This window comes from Notechis scutatus, chromosome 11 (genome assembly GCF_049901735.1).
Source record: "Notechis scutatus isolate UNSWTSFEM ecotype Mainland chromosome 11, rNotScu1.2, whole genome shotgun sequence".
Classification (NCBI taxonomy): domain Eukaryota; kingdom Metazoa; phylum Chordata; class Lepidosauria; order Squamata; family Elapidae; genus Notechis; species Notechis scutatus.
The window spans coordinates 2,622,490-2,635,925 of NC_142019.1; the positions used below are offsets into that span (position 1 = coordinate 2,622,490).

General features: G+C 50.7%; 1 protein-coding gene across 6 annotated transcripts in view; it reads right to left on the reverse strand.

The window, feature by feature from the left end:
* Window positions 1–13,436, reverse strand: part of CD276 (CD276 molecule) — a 30,837-nt gene that overhangs the window by 8,998 nt on the left and 8,403 nt on the right. For all 6 annotated transcript variants that reach the window (XM_087972563.1, XM_087972560.1, XM_087972562.1 and 3 more), the window contains exons 3-4: window positions 12,760–13,110; window positions 8,745–9,041 (exon numbers count right to left, since the gene is read on the reverse strand). In XM_087972563.1, the coding sequence (XP_087828689.1) occupies window positions 8,745–9,041; window positions 12,760–13,110 (648 nt within the window). The remainder of the gene's footprint in view (window positions 1–8,744; window positions 9,042–12,759; window positions 13,111–13,436) is intronic.

Here is a 13,436-nt window from a genome sequence, read left to right on the forward strand (position 1 = left end):
GAATGGCCCTCTTCTTGGTCTCTCACAGAAGCTTCTTCAGTGCAGGGTGTAGGTGGAGCTCAAGCTGCTAAGGTCAGCTCTCATTGGCTCTCTGCTTCTACTGAGCATTCAACTTTAACTGCTTATCTTAAACCCTATATCCTTCCTCTACATTGCAATCTATGGGGACGTGATTTACTTTCTCAATTTCAGGCTTATATTCAGATACCATAGTTTTTCTATTAAAATGTCTATTTTTCCTTTATCTCTTACTCTTAAAACCTCCCAACGTTGCAAAATATCTTAAATGTTTGTCTGTACACTCTTAACTTTCTCAATCTTACTGGCTCTCCTCCCTCCACAGCGGCTTCTCGCCACTTCACCAAGCCAGTAGTTCCCTCTTCCCGTCCTCTTGTTTATTTCAGACAGCTTCCAGATCCTGCGTGGAAAGGTCCTGCACAGCTCATCACCTGGGGAAAAGGTTACGCAGCTGTCCAACTTCCTGATCGAGTGCTTTGGGTTCCTGCTCGCTGTGTCAGACCTTACCATGGCAAACCTGACTCTAACCCTAATCTTTCTTCTGATATCAATACTTCCTGTCTTTTTCTCAATTTAAGGCATCTCCTGATGCTATTTTTGCTTTCCTTACTGACACTATTACTTTTATTTTTAAAGATAATCTTCTTTCTGCATGTAATTATGTTTTCCAACACAATGGTAGTTTTCTTTCTCCTACTTCTGACATAACTATTTACTATTACTATTCTCCTTGTTTAAAATTTTTAACTATACATGTTACTCAACTTACTATAGGTTCTTATTCTTGCTTAGGATTTTTCACAATCACACTTATTTCAATCACACTGTTCTATTGCTTTCAACTTCTTCAGTGGCATCTACCCACTATCTTCAGTTTTACTTACATTGCCATCTCAAGCTAATTCTGAGAAAACTTTTCCTGGAGATAAACTACGCTGGCATCGTTGCTGCTTTCCACCCTGTGATGTCACCAAATGCATATTGCATCATTCATCTTCCTGGGTTCCTGATCACTACAAACCACCTGTCGTGGCAAAGACGATACCTCATCCCTGATGACATCCATCGCAAAACTACAGCTCTCATTCGAGCTCGCCATCTTGGGTATCCTGCCTTCATCGCTGACAACTCCATCTCTAAGCAGTCTGCATCTCATGCTATTCCAAGATTTGGCTATCATCGCATTCCTCGAAGCATGCAATCATCTTCTACAAATGAACATCAACCTCAAACTTACACCTGGACTATCCTTGATTTTCAAGGAAAAATTTTAAACACCACCACTAACTATATTCATATTACTCGTGCTCAAGCACATCTTCCCTGCTCTCAATGGCCTTGTTGTGGACAGAGAATAAATCCACTCAGAATCACCTTTACTGCAAAAGGAAAGACACTTGCAAGAAAACAAGGGATGGTTGGGTTCACTTGGGGAGGACGTCAGTGGGATGGTCAAGGAGATGAAGGGAATATTTTTACAATTCGTCTTTCTATATCTATGTCTCATTATGATGTTGGTCCCAATCCTAATTTGAAATCAACCTTTCTACAAAAACACAATATTCAGGTCAATTCTTCTTACACATTGCTAGCAACTACACTTAATGATTCATCTAAAACTGATAGTTTGAAAACACTTGACAATAAAGTTAGCTTTCTCACATCTGTAATTGAATCAAAAGACCTTGTCAAAAAACCTTTGCAGGAATGGTACTCTGACCAAGAGTCAGAGGAAGAAATAGACACTAATAACTCCTTTTCTCCAAAAGAAGTTTTGTTAACTCTGCCAAGTCATGATTTGGGGATGAGGACTTTTCCTCGTATGAGTTGAATCTGCAAGGCACCAACAAACTGAAGGGTTTGTTGTCACCTTGTGGGACTACTCGGGAGGAGAAAGGACTCTACCTAGAATCATGAGCACAAAAATAAAGAAAAGGAGGAATTGTGGCGATTCTGTCTCAGTATTTTTCCATAAGAAAAATCTTGCTTAGCACGTATACCTCTCAGGGCAAAGTTCACTAAACTGACAGGAAAATAACTGACAGGAAGAAGCTAAATTGATAAGATTAACACAGAGGTCTGTGTCAGATAAGATGTGTATTCTGTAAAGACATGTTTACCGGAAAACTATTAATCAATAACAGCCAAGAAGTTCGTTATTTGTATCATTTGTAGCCTGGTCTAAAAGATAAACTTTGTAACTTCTTTGTCTTTCTGTAAACCCCCCTCACCCCCTCTTTTCAGCATAATAAAAGAGCACAGCGTAGAGCAAGGAGCCAGCCTAAACATTCCATCTGTCTTAGGCTCAAATGAGGCAATCCCATCTGCCTCAAGCAATGCGCTGTCTCACCTAAAGAAATCTTCGTCTTGTGTTCTTTTTCTTTTAGCTTTGCAATCACTCTTGCGAGAGTCCCTCAATCACCCTGGCTAGGGTTACGCTGCTTAAACTCACCCTGGATAGGGTCCTGCTTTTGCCAAACTTCGCCCTTAGCAGGGCTTCTCTCTATCTCACCCTTGCGAGGGTCCCTTTCTGAGAGGAATTCAGCAATCAACCTGAAGATCTAAACAACAGACCGGTTGCTCAACGCAACATAGCCTAAGTCACCAACTTTATTGATTTCCATCTATATTACAAGAATCTTCCCACACTGCTTGCCTTCTCTTCGGAACAAGCAAATAAAGTTACGTGGATCTCGGGGAGGAAGTGTATCAGGTTTATGTTTCTTGTGGCTACACAAAGACTCAAGGCTAATTCCCTACTTGACTCCTCCTTCCATTCCGGCTGGCAGTTTTCCAAAGGGGGATTCATCATCTATTTGCATGCACTCCCCCCCCCCCCAAAAAAAAACTTACTAACTGTCCTAGCATTTCTAAACGACTTCAGGATTATTGGATCACAGGCCCCCTGCCTGGTGCAGAATCTTCAGTTCAGAATGTCCATTAAGATGAAGTAAACACTGAGTAACGTTTTCCTTCAGTGGTGAAGTAAAATAATTCCCCTCACTTTTCTTTTCAAATCTCAAAACAAGATTCAGAAGTTCAGGCTCACCGAAAACCCAAATTTGCAGGGTGTAAATGTGACGCATGCGACTAAAATATCTGATTTACAAGGACGAGACGGATCTGGAAAATCACCTAAGTTAAACTAGCGAGAGATTTAAAAAATAAAAAAGAGGGCATATTAAAAATTGGCCACCCTGTGCTGTCAGGCAGTGGTGGGCTTCAAATAATTTAACAACTGGTTCTCTGCCCTAATGATTTCTTCCAACAACCAGTTCACCAAACTACTCAGAAAGTTAACAGCCGGTTTTCCCGAACAGGTGCGAACTGGCTGAATCTCACCACAGCTGTCGGGTCTTTGTTGAAATTCCTCAAATGAAAAAGAGCTTGATTATTTCTGACGTGTTGCCAAGCCGCCGCTGCTTTTTAAGAAGCTGAAATCTGTTCAATTTCTCCTCTTTTGTTCCAAGTTTTAAGACAAGGCTCCAAAGATGGAAGCGAGGACGTTTGATCACAATGGAGATATCTGTTTGGCAGGTACATTTTCTTTGCATTAGTGAAGGAGAACGGTTAACACGGCTGATCTGGCCAAAGATTTGCTCCCATTCAAGGACATTTCAATCCCAGGGGACGGAATGCTGAAGGAGGTTGGTTTTAATGCCAAATTCTGGGAAATTCCTTGTCACCACCACCTACAGGTACCCCTCGACTTAAATGTTTCATTTCATGACTGCTCGGAGTTACCATGGCAAGTGTTTTCCGAAAGTTTTTCATACTTAGCGACCATTGCAGTATCCCTGTGATCAAAATTCAGATGCTTGGCAACTGACTCACACGGTCAAGCCCTTGTTAGAGTCGGACTCTGAGTTAGAGGAGGAGCTGCCGACAGGGAGTGGAGGAGTGGCTCCGGAGGTTGTGGAGGAGGCTGGGGAAGGGCAGAGGCCGGCTGGGCAGTCAGAGGAAGAACCAGGCCCATCCCTTCTTCATCCTAGGACACTCAGGGAGGAACAGAGAAGGAAACAATTTGGCTTACGAGAGAGGAAGCGGCCATGATCCCCCTCATTGGTTGCAACTGGGGAGAATAATATATAAGAGAGACGGTTAAAACACAGAGTTGTTAGAAGCAAAGTGTCTTTTATTTTGGTCTGAAGTTATCTTAGTTGGCGGCCTTCCAACAGACTGTGCCTTGTTATCTCCTTGAAGTTGGTAATTACTTATCCTGCTCCATTGTGGAAATTTCTTCATTGTAGTTTTTTTGGTTTTTTATTTCACCGTTGTCTGCTCATTAAGTTCGGACTGTACTGCTTTCTTTTGAATACTATTTTTGAGTAAGTTTTATCTCCAACTGAGAATTATTGAACAGTGGGGCCAAGTTGGAGGCATTAAAGGACATTTATTTATGTTTTGGATTTTGTTACGTTTGTGCTACACTCCGGGTCATCACACATACTTATGACCATTGCAGTGTCACGTGATCCCCTTTTGCAACCTTCTGACCAGCCAAGTTGATGTGGGAAGCCAGATTCACTTAACCACGGTGTGACTCACTTAGGAACCACAGGGATTCACTTAACAACTGTGGGAAGAAAGGTCATAAAATGGACAAAACTCACGTCACTACTGTCTTGCTTAGCAAGAGAAATTTGGGGCTCAATTGTGTTTGTAAGTTGAGCATTATCTGTATATTCTGGTTGTACCAATGGGTTACAACGGTGATCCCCAATTTTTCCAGCCCTGTGGACCAATGGGGGTGGTGACAGCAACAGGGCAGAGAGGAGACAATTCCATTTAAGTGGCAGGTGCTTGCACGCGTGTGTGAAATGCCATTTGAACAAATGGAGCTTCGAACGTGAGCACAAGCACCCAACACTCACATAAACACAGTTTCGCACTCCCGTGTGAAACTCCATTTGAACAAATGGAGCTTCGCATATGAACGCAAGCCCCCACCACTTGTGTAAACGGATTTCACACGTTCATCTGTCAGCCAATCAGATGAGGAGGAGGAGGCGTTGGTCAGGGTCAGCATCAAGGCAACCTGGGAACTCTGAGGGGGAAGAGGGAATGGCGCTGTCAGAGATAGAGATGAAGGCGGAGCCTGGGCTGTCCATCAGCCCTCAGACGGAAAGTCAATGGTCCCCAGGTCTGGATGTGGCTGATGAGGAAGAGGAGGAACAGCTGGGTCCAGTGCCTGACGCGCGGATGTGCAGAAGGCAGAGGAGAGGAGAGCAGTGGAAATCTATGGGCAGGTCCTTGGGATGGAAGAGCCAAGTCTGGAGGTGGCTTATGAGGAAGAGGAGGAACAGCTGGGTCCAGTGCCTGACGCGTGGATGCGCAGAAGGCAGAGGAGAGGAGAGCAGTGGAAATCTATGGGCAGGTCCTTGGGATGGAAGAGCCAGGTCTGGAGGTGGCTGATGAGGAAGAGGAGGAACAGCTGGGTCCAGTGCCTGACTTGCGGATGCGCAGAAGGCAGAGGAGAGGAGAGGAGTGGAAATCTATGGGCAGGTCCTTGGGATGGAAGAGCCACTGGCTGTCAGCAAGGGGAGCCCCACTTCCAGTCTCGTAAAAAAAAAAAAACCCGGGGGACCCCCCCCCCCCCCCCCCGCTCTCAGGATAAAAGGCAGGGGGCAGAGATGAATAGATGTGACAGACTCTGCTGGATGGACTTGTTAGCCTGCAGTGAGAGAGAAACTGTTTGCCGGGACTAATAAAGGAATCTCCTAATGTCGGCGCTCCTAATGTCGGCGCTCCTAATAAAAAGGAATCTTTGGGTTCACTTCAGAGGGTTTGTCATGTTTGGGAGCTGGGTCAGAACACCTGTCACTTACAGAGCCCAATTCCCAATGGGCCACGGGCCAGTATTGGATCACGGCTATGAGGGGTTGGGGACCTCTGGGTTACAAGAAAAGACATCGGTTCGATTTGCGTTTCCTTTGCTGCCCTCAAGAAGACGCTTGCAGCTGGTGTCCAACCCTACTGGGCTCCGTCGAGTGGCATTGTGTGTTTAATCAAAACGTTTATGCTCCCAAAGGGATCTTCTCTCACAAAGCAGCAATTGCCGTGCCAAGGACAATTAAACCCTACTTAATGTTACCATCAAATGAAAAAGGTTAGCTTGGGGGAGTCTATAAAAAAACTGGAATGACTCGAAGACACCTGGAAAGCCAGCAAAGATAACTTGGCAAGGCAAGCGCTGTCAGAGCGCTCGGAGGGAAAAGGTCAGGCGTCCCCGAAAGCCGATCCTTTTGAAGGCTGTAATCCAGTGGTGGGATTCAAATAGTGTTGCCACCGGTTTGGTGGGCGTGGCTTGGCGGGCGTGCTTTGCACGCATGCAGATACTTTGTGTGTGTGCCCATGCACCAAATGCGCACTTTGCGCAGGCGCAGAGGCATTTGTGCAGCTACAAAGGCATTCTAACTTGCCTCCTGCAAGCCTGCACAATCCAGGTCACTTCAGCAGCTGCCACGCAGCACTCTTCTGTGCCGCGCAAAGCAGCCAGGGGTGTGATTCTACTGGTTCGCACCTATTCGCTAGAACTGGTTGTTAACATTCTAAGCAGTTCGGAGAACCGGTTGTTAGAAGAAATTACTGACCTAATCCTGTAAGGAAGGCAGGAAGGAAACATTCTGGTGTTGCTTACAGAACTGCCTCTCTGTTAACCATTATTACATTCTTGGCAGGACTAGACTTCCTGTCTCAGGAACCTCTCTGGAGTTTTTTTCCCCCTCCTTTGCTGGTACTTTGCTTGTGTGGAGTGACCATTCAAAGTTACAATGGCACTGAAAAAAGTGACTTATGACCGTTTTTCACACTTACGACTGTTGCAGCATCCCACAGTCATGAGAGGCCAGGCGAGGAGATCCGTGCCTCGATGTGAGTGATGTTGAGCTGGCCACGCCCAGCCAGTCACATGACCACCAAGCCACACCCACCAACTTAGCCACGCCCACAGAACCAGTTGTTAAAAAATTTGAATCCCACCCCTGAAAGCAGCTGCATTTCAAATTCAGCAGATAAAAGTGAATATGGGAGCCCAGGCGGGCAGGTGAGCCCAACAGCAGAGCAGTGGAGAGAACCAGTTTGGTCTCCGCTGCTCATCACCACTTCCGGCTCGCCAGAACCGGGCCAAACCAGTCCAATACCACCACTGCTGCAATCCTACAATTTGCTGACCCAGATTGGATCCTGCAACATTGTCCTGGGACACGTATATTGGCCTCCATTTGTAAAAATGTACAAACTCCATTTGTAAAAAATAACTTCTGTCCAAAGCTAAAGACATTAAGCCTTTTTAATTTTACAGAGCGGCCGCAGTGGCTCACGTGGTAAGACCAGATTCTGTGCCGTTCAGAGAAGCCCCAAATCCCACTCCTGGCTGGCCCCGCCCACCCCACCCCACCCTGCCCCTCCCAGAAGTCACTCCCCCACGGCCCGTTTTGGATGCAGGTAAGTGTAGGGCATGCGCGGAGGGTCAGGGAGGGCGAAAAACGGGCCTCCCGGAAGTTCGGGAAGGCCATAAATCGTCCCATTTCCGTCTTCCAGAGAGCCTCCGGAGCACGGGGAGGGCAAAATGCCCCCCTGCCACGGTGCAGGAGGCTGACTAAGCCACACCCACCATGTCCATGCCCATTCAGCAACCAGGCAGAGAACTCTTTGCTAATATTTTTGAAGCCATCCCCTGGGTAAGATGTTGGGCCCGCCCATCACGGAGGTGCACGGTTCGATTCCCGTGACAGGCATGATATTCCCCTCTGAAAAAAAAATCGGGGCCAGCCAAAAGAGACCCCCTGCCGCGCGCCAAGAAATCGCACACACAACACCAACGCTACACACCCTTCCTTTCCAGCCGGTCAGGTGTGGATCAGCTCCGGAGCTAGGCAGCTGTTTCCCTGGTGGTGGGGCCAAGGCCGCCGCCTGGGGAGCACCCGCTGCTTTCCCTCGCCAGGGCCGGGCGGTGGCGTGTTGCACGGAGGCTGGTCTGTGGCTGCCCAGCTCTCTTTCCTTGCCGCTCAGCGGTCTCCGCTCGCACCGCCCGGGCTCCGCTCAGGTATCCGGCTGGGGCTGTCAGGAGTTGCTACCGCCGGCGCAGCTCCGCATGGCTCCAGTCCTGTGTTGCCTCGGGAAGGGAAAGGCAAAACCGGGAGCCGCTGCTGCCGTTGCAAAGCGCTGCCGCGGCTCTTCCTTTTTGCCTTTCCCTTCCCGAGGCAACGCGGGACTGGAGCCACGCGGAGCCGCACCAGCGGTAGCAACTCCTGACTCGGGGCCTCCGAGGGGAGGGGAAGGAGGAGAAGAAGGGGGGAAAGGGGGGGCGATTCCCCAAAAAATCGGAATTCCGATTTTAATCGGAAGAATATCATGTCTGCGTGAGCGAATAAGCCGTGGAAGGGACGAAAAAGGACCCTCCCCTGATTGCCTACTGGCATTCAGACGTTCCGCAGGTAAGGTAACACCGCCCGAAAAAAAAATCCTTTCACAGAGGCAGCCAGCCACCTCAGTGATCCCTGGCTGACACGTGCCGTACACTAAATAAATAATTTTTACAGAGATATTAAGTACAAGTAGACCTCGACTTACAACCACTTGGTGACTGTTGCAGCAGCATCGAGTCTTCTCCACAGAGGTCAGCAGTCCCAGCTAAGTCCAACCTCCATCCCAGAAGAGCCAATGTAGACCCCCCCTACTCACCGACTACCCGAGATTTCACCCACTCCCCAAAAGGCACAAACCTGTGATGGAGATGGAAGCATGGGTCACCTCTTGAAGCAAAGGATTCTTGATCAGGCAACTGTAGGTGCTGTTAGGCTCAAGCACCACCTGCAGGATACTCTGGACGTCAAAGAGTCCCTGCTCGTTGGCCATCTGGGAGGTGGTGATATTGTCAGTGATGTTGTTGCCGTGGCCATCTTGCCAGAGCACAACAGCTTCGGGGTACCCTGAAAAGCTGTGGCATCTCACTTTGACCAGGTCACCTGGCTTCAGGTTCTTGCTGGGTTCCAAATTCACATTTGGCTTGGAGTAGGTAGCTAAAAACCGGAGAAGAATGGATGAGAGATGATTCAGGACCAAACCCACGGCAATAGCAATAATATTTAGATAGTCGTAAGGTTGAACAATGGCTGTAGGTCCCTTTTTCCAGTCCTGTTGCAACTTTGAATGGTCACTAAACCGACCATTGTAAGTCAAGCGGTCCTGTTGTGGCCTGTCGGCCGCTGGCCCCTCCAGCAGCCAACTCAGAGGAGGGGGAGGCGTGGGAGTCAGGGTCAGCATCAGGGAAACCTGAGAGCTCTGAGGGGGAAGAGGAAATGGAGCTGTCAGAGAGAGAGAGAGAGAGAGAGACAGACAGAGGCAGAGCCTGGGCCATCCGTCAGCCTTCAGAAGGAGAGTCAACAGCCCCCAGGTCTGGAGGTGGCTGATGAGGAAGAGGAGAAACAGCCGGGTCCAGTGCCTGACTTGCAGATGCACAGAAGGCAGAGGAGAGGAGAGCAGTGGAAATCTATGGGCGGGTCCTTGGGATGGAAGAGCCAGGTCTGGAAGTGGCTGATGAGGAAGAGGAGAAACAGCCGGGTCCAGTGCCTGACTTGCAGATGCACAGAAGGCAGAGGAGAGGAGAGCAGTGGAAATTTATGGGCAGGTCCTTGGGATGGAAGAGCCAGGTCTGGAGGTGGCTGATGAGGAAGAGGAGGAACAGCTGAGTCCAGTGCCTGACACGCGAATGTGCAGAAGGCAGAGGAGAGGAGAGCAGTGGAAATCTATGGGCGGGTCCTTGGGATGGGAAGGCCAGGTCTGGAGGTAGCTGATGAGGAAGAGGAGGAACAGCTGGGTCCAGTGCCTGACTTGGCGCGGATGCGCAGAAGGCAGAGGAGAGGAGAGCAGTGGAAATCTATGGGCTGGTCCTTGGGATGGAAGAGCCAGGTCTGGAGGTGGCTGATGAGAAAGAGGAGGAACAGCTGGGTCCAGTGCCTGACTTGCAGATGCGCAGAAGGCAGAGGAGAGGAGAGCAGTGGAAATCTATGGGCTGGTCCTTGGGATGGAAGAGCCAGGTCTGGAGGTGGCTGATGAGAAAGAGGAGGAACAGCTGGGTCCAGTGCCTGACTTGCAGATGCACAGAAGGCAGAGGAGAGGAGAGCAGTGGAAATCTATGGGCTGGTCCTTGGGATGGAAGAGCCAGGTCTGGAGGTGGCTGATGAGGAAGAGGAGAAACAGCCGGGTCCAGTGCCTGACTTGCAGATGCACAGAAGGCAGAGGAGAGGAGAGCAGTGGAAATCTATGGGCGGGTCCTTGGGATGGAAGAGCCAGGTCTGGACGTGGCTGATGAGGAAGAGGAGGAACAGCTGAGTCTAGTGCCTGACACGCGAATGTGCAGAAGGCAGAGGAGAGGAGAGCAGTGGAAATCTATGGGCTGGTCCTTGGGATGGAAGAGCCAGGTCTGGAGGTGGCTGATGAGGAAGAGGAGGAACAGCTGAGTCTAGTGCCTGACACGTGAATGTGCAGAAGGCAGAGGAGAGGAGAGCAGTGGAAATCTATGGGCGGGTCCTTGGGATGGAAGAGCCAGGTCTGGAGGTGGCTGATGAGGAAGAGGAGAAACAGCCGGGTCCAGTGCCTGACTTGCGGATGCGCAGAAGGCAGAGGAGAGGAGAGCAGTGGAAATCTATGGGCTGGTCCTTGGGATGGAAGACCCAGGTCTGGAGGTGGCTGATGAGAAAGAGGAGGAACAGCTGGGTCCAGTGCCTGACTTGCGGATGCGCGCAGAAGGCAGAGGAGAGAGAGCGGTGGAAATCTATGGGCGGGTCCTTGGGATGGAAGAGCCAGGTCTGGAGGTGGCTGATGAGGAAGAGGAGAAACAGCCGGGTCCAGTGCCTGACTTGCAGATGCGCAGAAGGCAGAGGAGAGGAGAGCGGTGGAAATCTATGGGCTGGTCCTTGGGATGGAAGAGCCAGGTCTGGAGGTGGCTGATGAGGAAGAGGAGGAACAGCCGGGCCCAGTGCCTGACTTGCCGATGCGCAGAAGGCAGAGGAGAGGAGAGCGGTGGAAATCTATGGGCTGGTCCTTGGGATGGAAGAGCCAGGTCTGGAGGTGGCTGATGAGGAAGAGGAGAAACAGCCGGGTCCAGTGCCTGACTTGCAGATGCGCAGAAGGCAGAGGAGAGGAGAGCGGTGGAAATCTATGGGCTGGTCCTTGGGATGGAAGAGCCAGGTCTGGAGGTGGCTGATGAGGAAGAGGAGAAACAGCCGGGTCCAGTGCCTGACTTGCAGATGCGCAGAAGGCAGAGGAGAGGAGAGCGGTGGAAATCTATGGGCTGGTCCTTGGGATGGAAGAGCCAGGTCTGGAGGTGGCTGATGAGAAAGAGGAGGAACAGCCGGGTCCAGTGCCTGACTTGCGATGCGCAGAAGGCAGAGGAGAGGAGAGCGGTGGAAATCTATGGGCTGGTCCTTGGGATGGAAGAGCCAGGTCTGGAGGTGGCTGATGAGAAAGAGGAGGAACAGCCGGGTCCAGTGCCTGACTTGCAGATGCACAGAAGGCAGAGGAGAGGAGAGCAGTGGAAATCTATGGGCTGGTCCTTGGGATGGAAGAGCCAGGTCTGGAGGTGGCTGATGAGGAAGAGGAGAAACAGCCGGGTCCAGTGCCTGACTTGCAGATGCACAGAAGGCAGAGGAGAGGAGAGCAGTGGAAATCTATGGGCGGGTCCTTGGGATGGAAGAGCCAGGTCTGGACGTGGCTGATGAGGAAGAGGAGGAACAGCTGAGTCTAGTGCCTGACACGTGAATGTGCAGAAGGCAGAGGAGAGGAGAGCAGTGGAAATCTATGGGCTGGTCCTTGGGATGGAAGAGCCAGGTCTGGAGGTGGCTGATGAGGAAGAGGAGGAACAGCTGAGTCTAGTGCCTGACACGTGAATGTGCAGAAGGCAGAGGAGAGGAGAGCAGTGGAAATCTATGGGCGGGTCCTTGGGATGGAAGACCCAGGTCTGGAGGTGGCTGATGAGGAAGAGGAGGAACAGCTGAGTCTAGTGCCTGACACGTGAATGTGCAGAAGGCAGAGGAGAGAGGAGAGCAGTGGAAATCTATGGGCTGGTCCTTGGGATGGAAGAGCCAGGTCTGGAGGTGGCTGATGAGGAAGAGGAGGAACAGCTGAGTCTAGTGCCTGACACGTGAATGTGCAGAAGGCAGAGGAGAGGAGAGCAGTGGAAATCTATGGGCGGGTCCTTGGGATGGAAGACCCAGGTCTGGAGGTGGCTGATGAGAAAGAGGAGGAACAGCTGGGTCCAGTGCCTGACTTGCGGATGCGCAGAAGGCAGAGGAGAGGAGAGCGGTGGAAATCTATGGGCGGGTCCTTGGGATGGAAGAGCCAGGTCTGGAGGTGGCTGATGAGAAAGAGGAGGAACAGCCGGGTCCAGTGCCTGACTTGCGGATGCGCAGAAGGCAGAGGAGAGGAGAGCGGTGGAAATCTATGGGCTGGTCCTTGGACGGAAGAGCCACTGCTGCTAGCAAAGTCCCACCCTAGCTTTGGGGAAACAAGGCAGGGGGTGGAGATGAATAGATGTGGCAGACAACTATTCATCTGCTTGCCGGACAGACTTGTTAGCCTGCGGTGAGAGAAGAACTTTTTTGCCGGGGCTGCCGGGCCTCCTAATAAAGGAATCTTTTGCGTTCACGTCAGGGGGTTTGTCGTGTTTGGGAAGCTGGGTCAGAACATCTCCCTGTGGCTCAGAAACCCATCTTCCCCGCCTCCTTCCTTGAAGCTCACCTGCCATTTGAAGAGTGACAGCCGCCCTGCTGAAGTCCCGCGCTTTGACAAAGCAGGTGAAGCTCCCTTCGTCGGAAATCTGCACTCGGCGTAGCAGCAGCGACATGTTGCCATGGGCCAGCTGGTCATAGAAGAGGGCAGTGCGGTTGGCGTAAGGGCTGTCCTGGTAGGCCGGCTGGTCCTGGCCTTTCGTGAAGCCGTGCACCCGCTGGTTGGTGTCGGTCACCTGCCAGAAGAGGCTGAGCTCGTTCAGACTGAAATTGGCCTCCGGTGAGAAGGAACAATGGAGAACGGCGTCATGGCCAACGAGGGCCACCACGGGCTCTTCGGAGACCTTGATCTCCACAGCTCCTGATGGGGAAGAGGACGACACAACACAACACTTAAGACTTCCCTGCTCAACCTCTTGCAAAAGCTTTGGGGACGAAGCCTTGTACGCCAACCTTCCCTTTGCCAATTGCCGTCTCCGTTGATGCAAGCCAGGGATGTCCCATCACCCACGGTGCACCACAAACTAAGAATCCACCATTGGCACTCTTGCTCAGCTCAGGTTGGCTGGTTTATTCCAAATGCCCCTATTTCAGAGGTGGTATTCAGCTGGTTCTGATCGGTTCTGGAGAACTGGTAGTGAAAAGTTTGAGTAATTCAGAAAACCCGGCCACTACCGCCTCTGACTG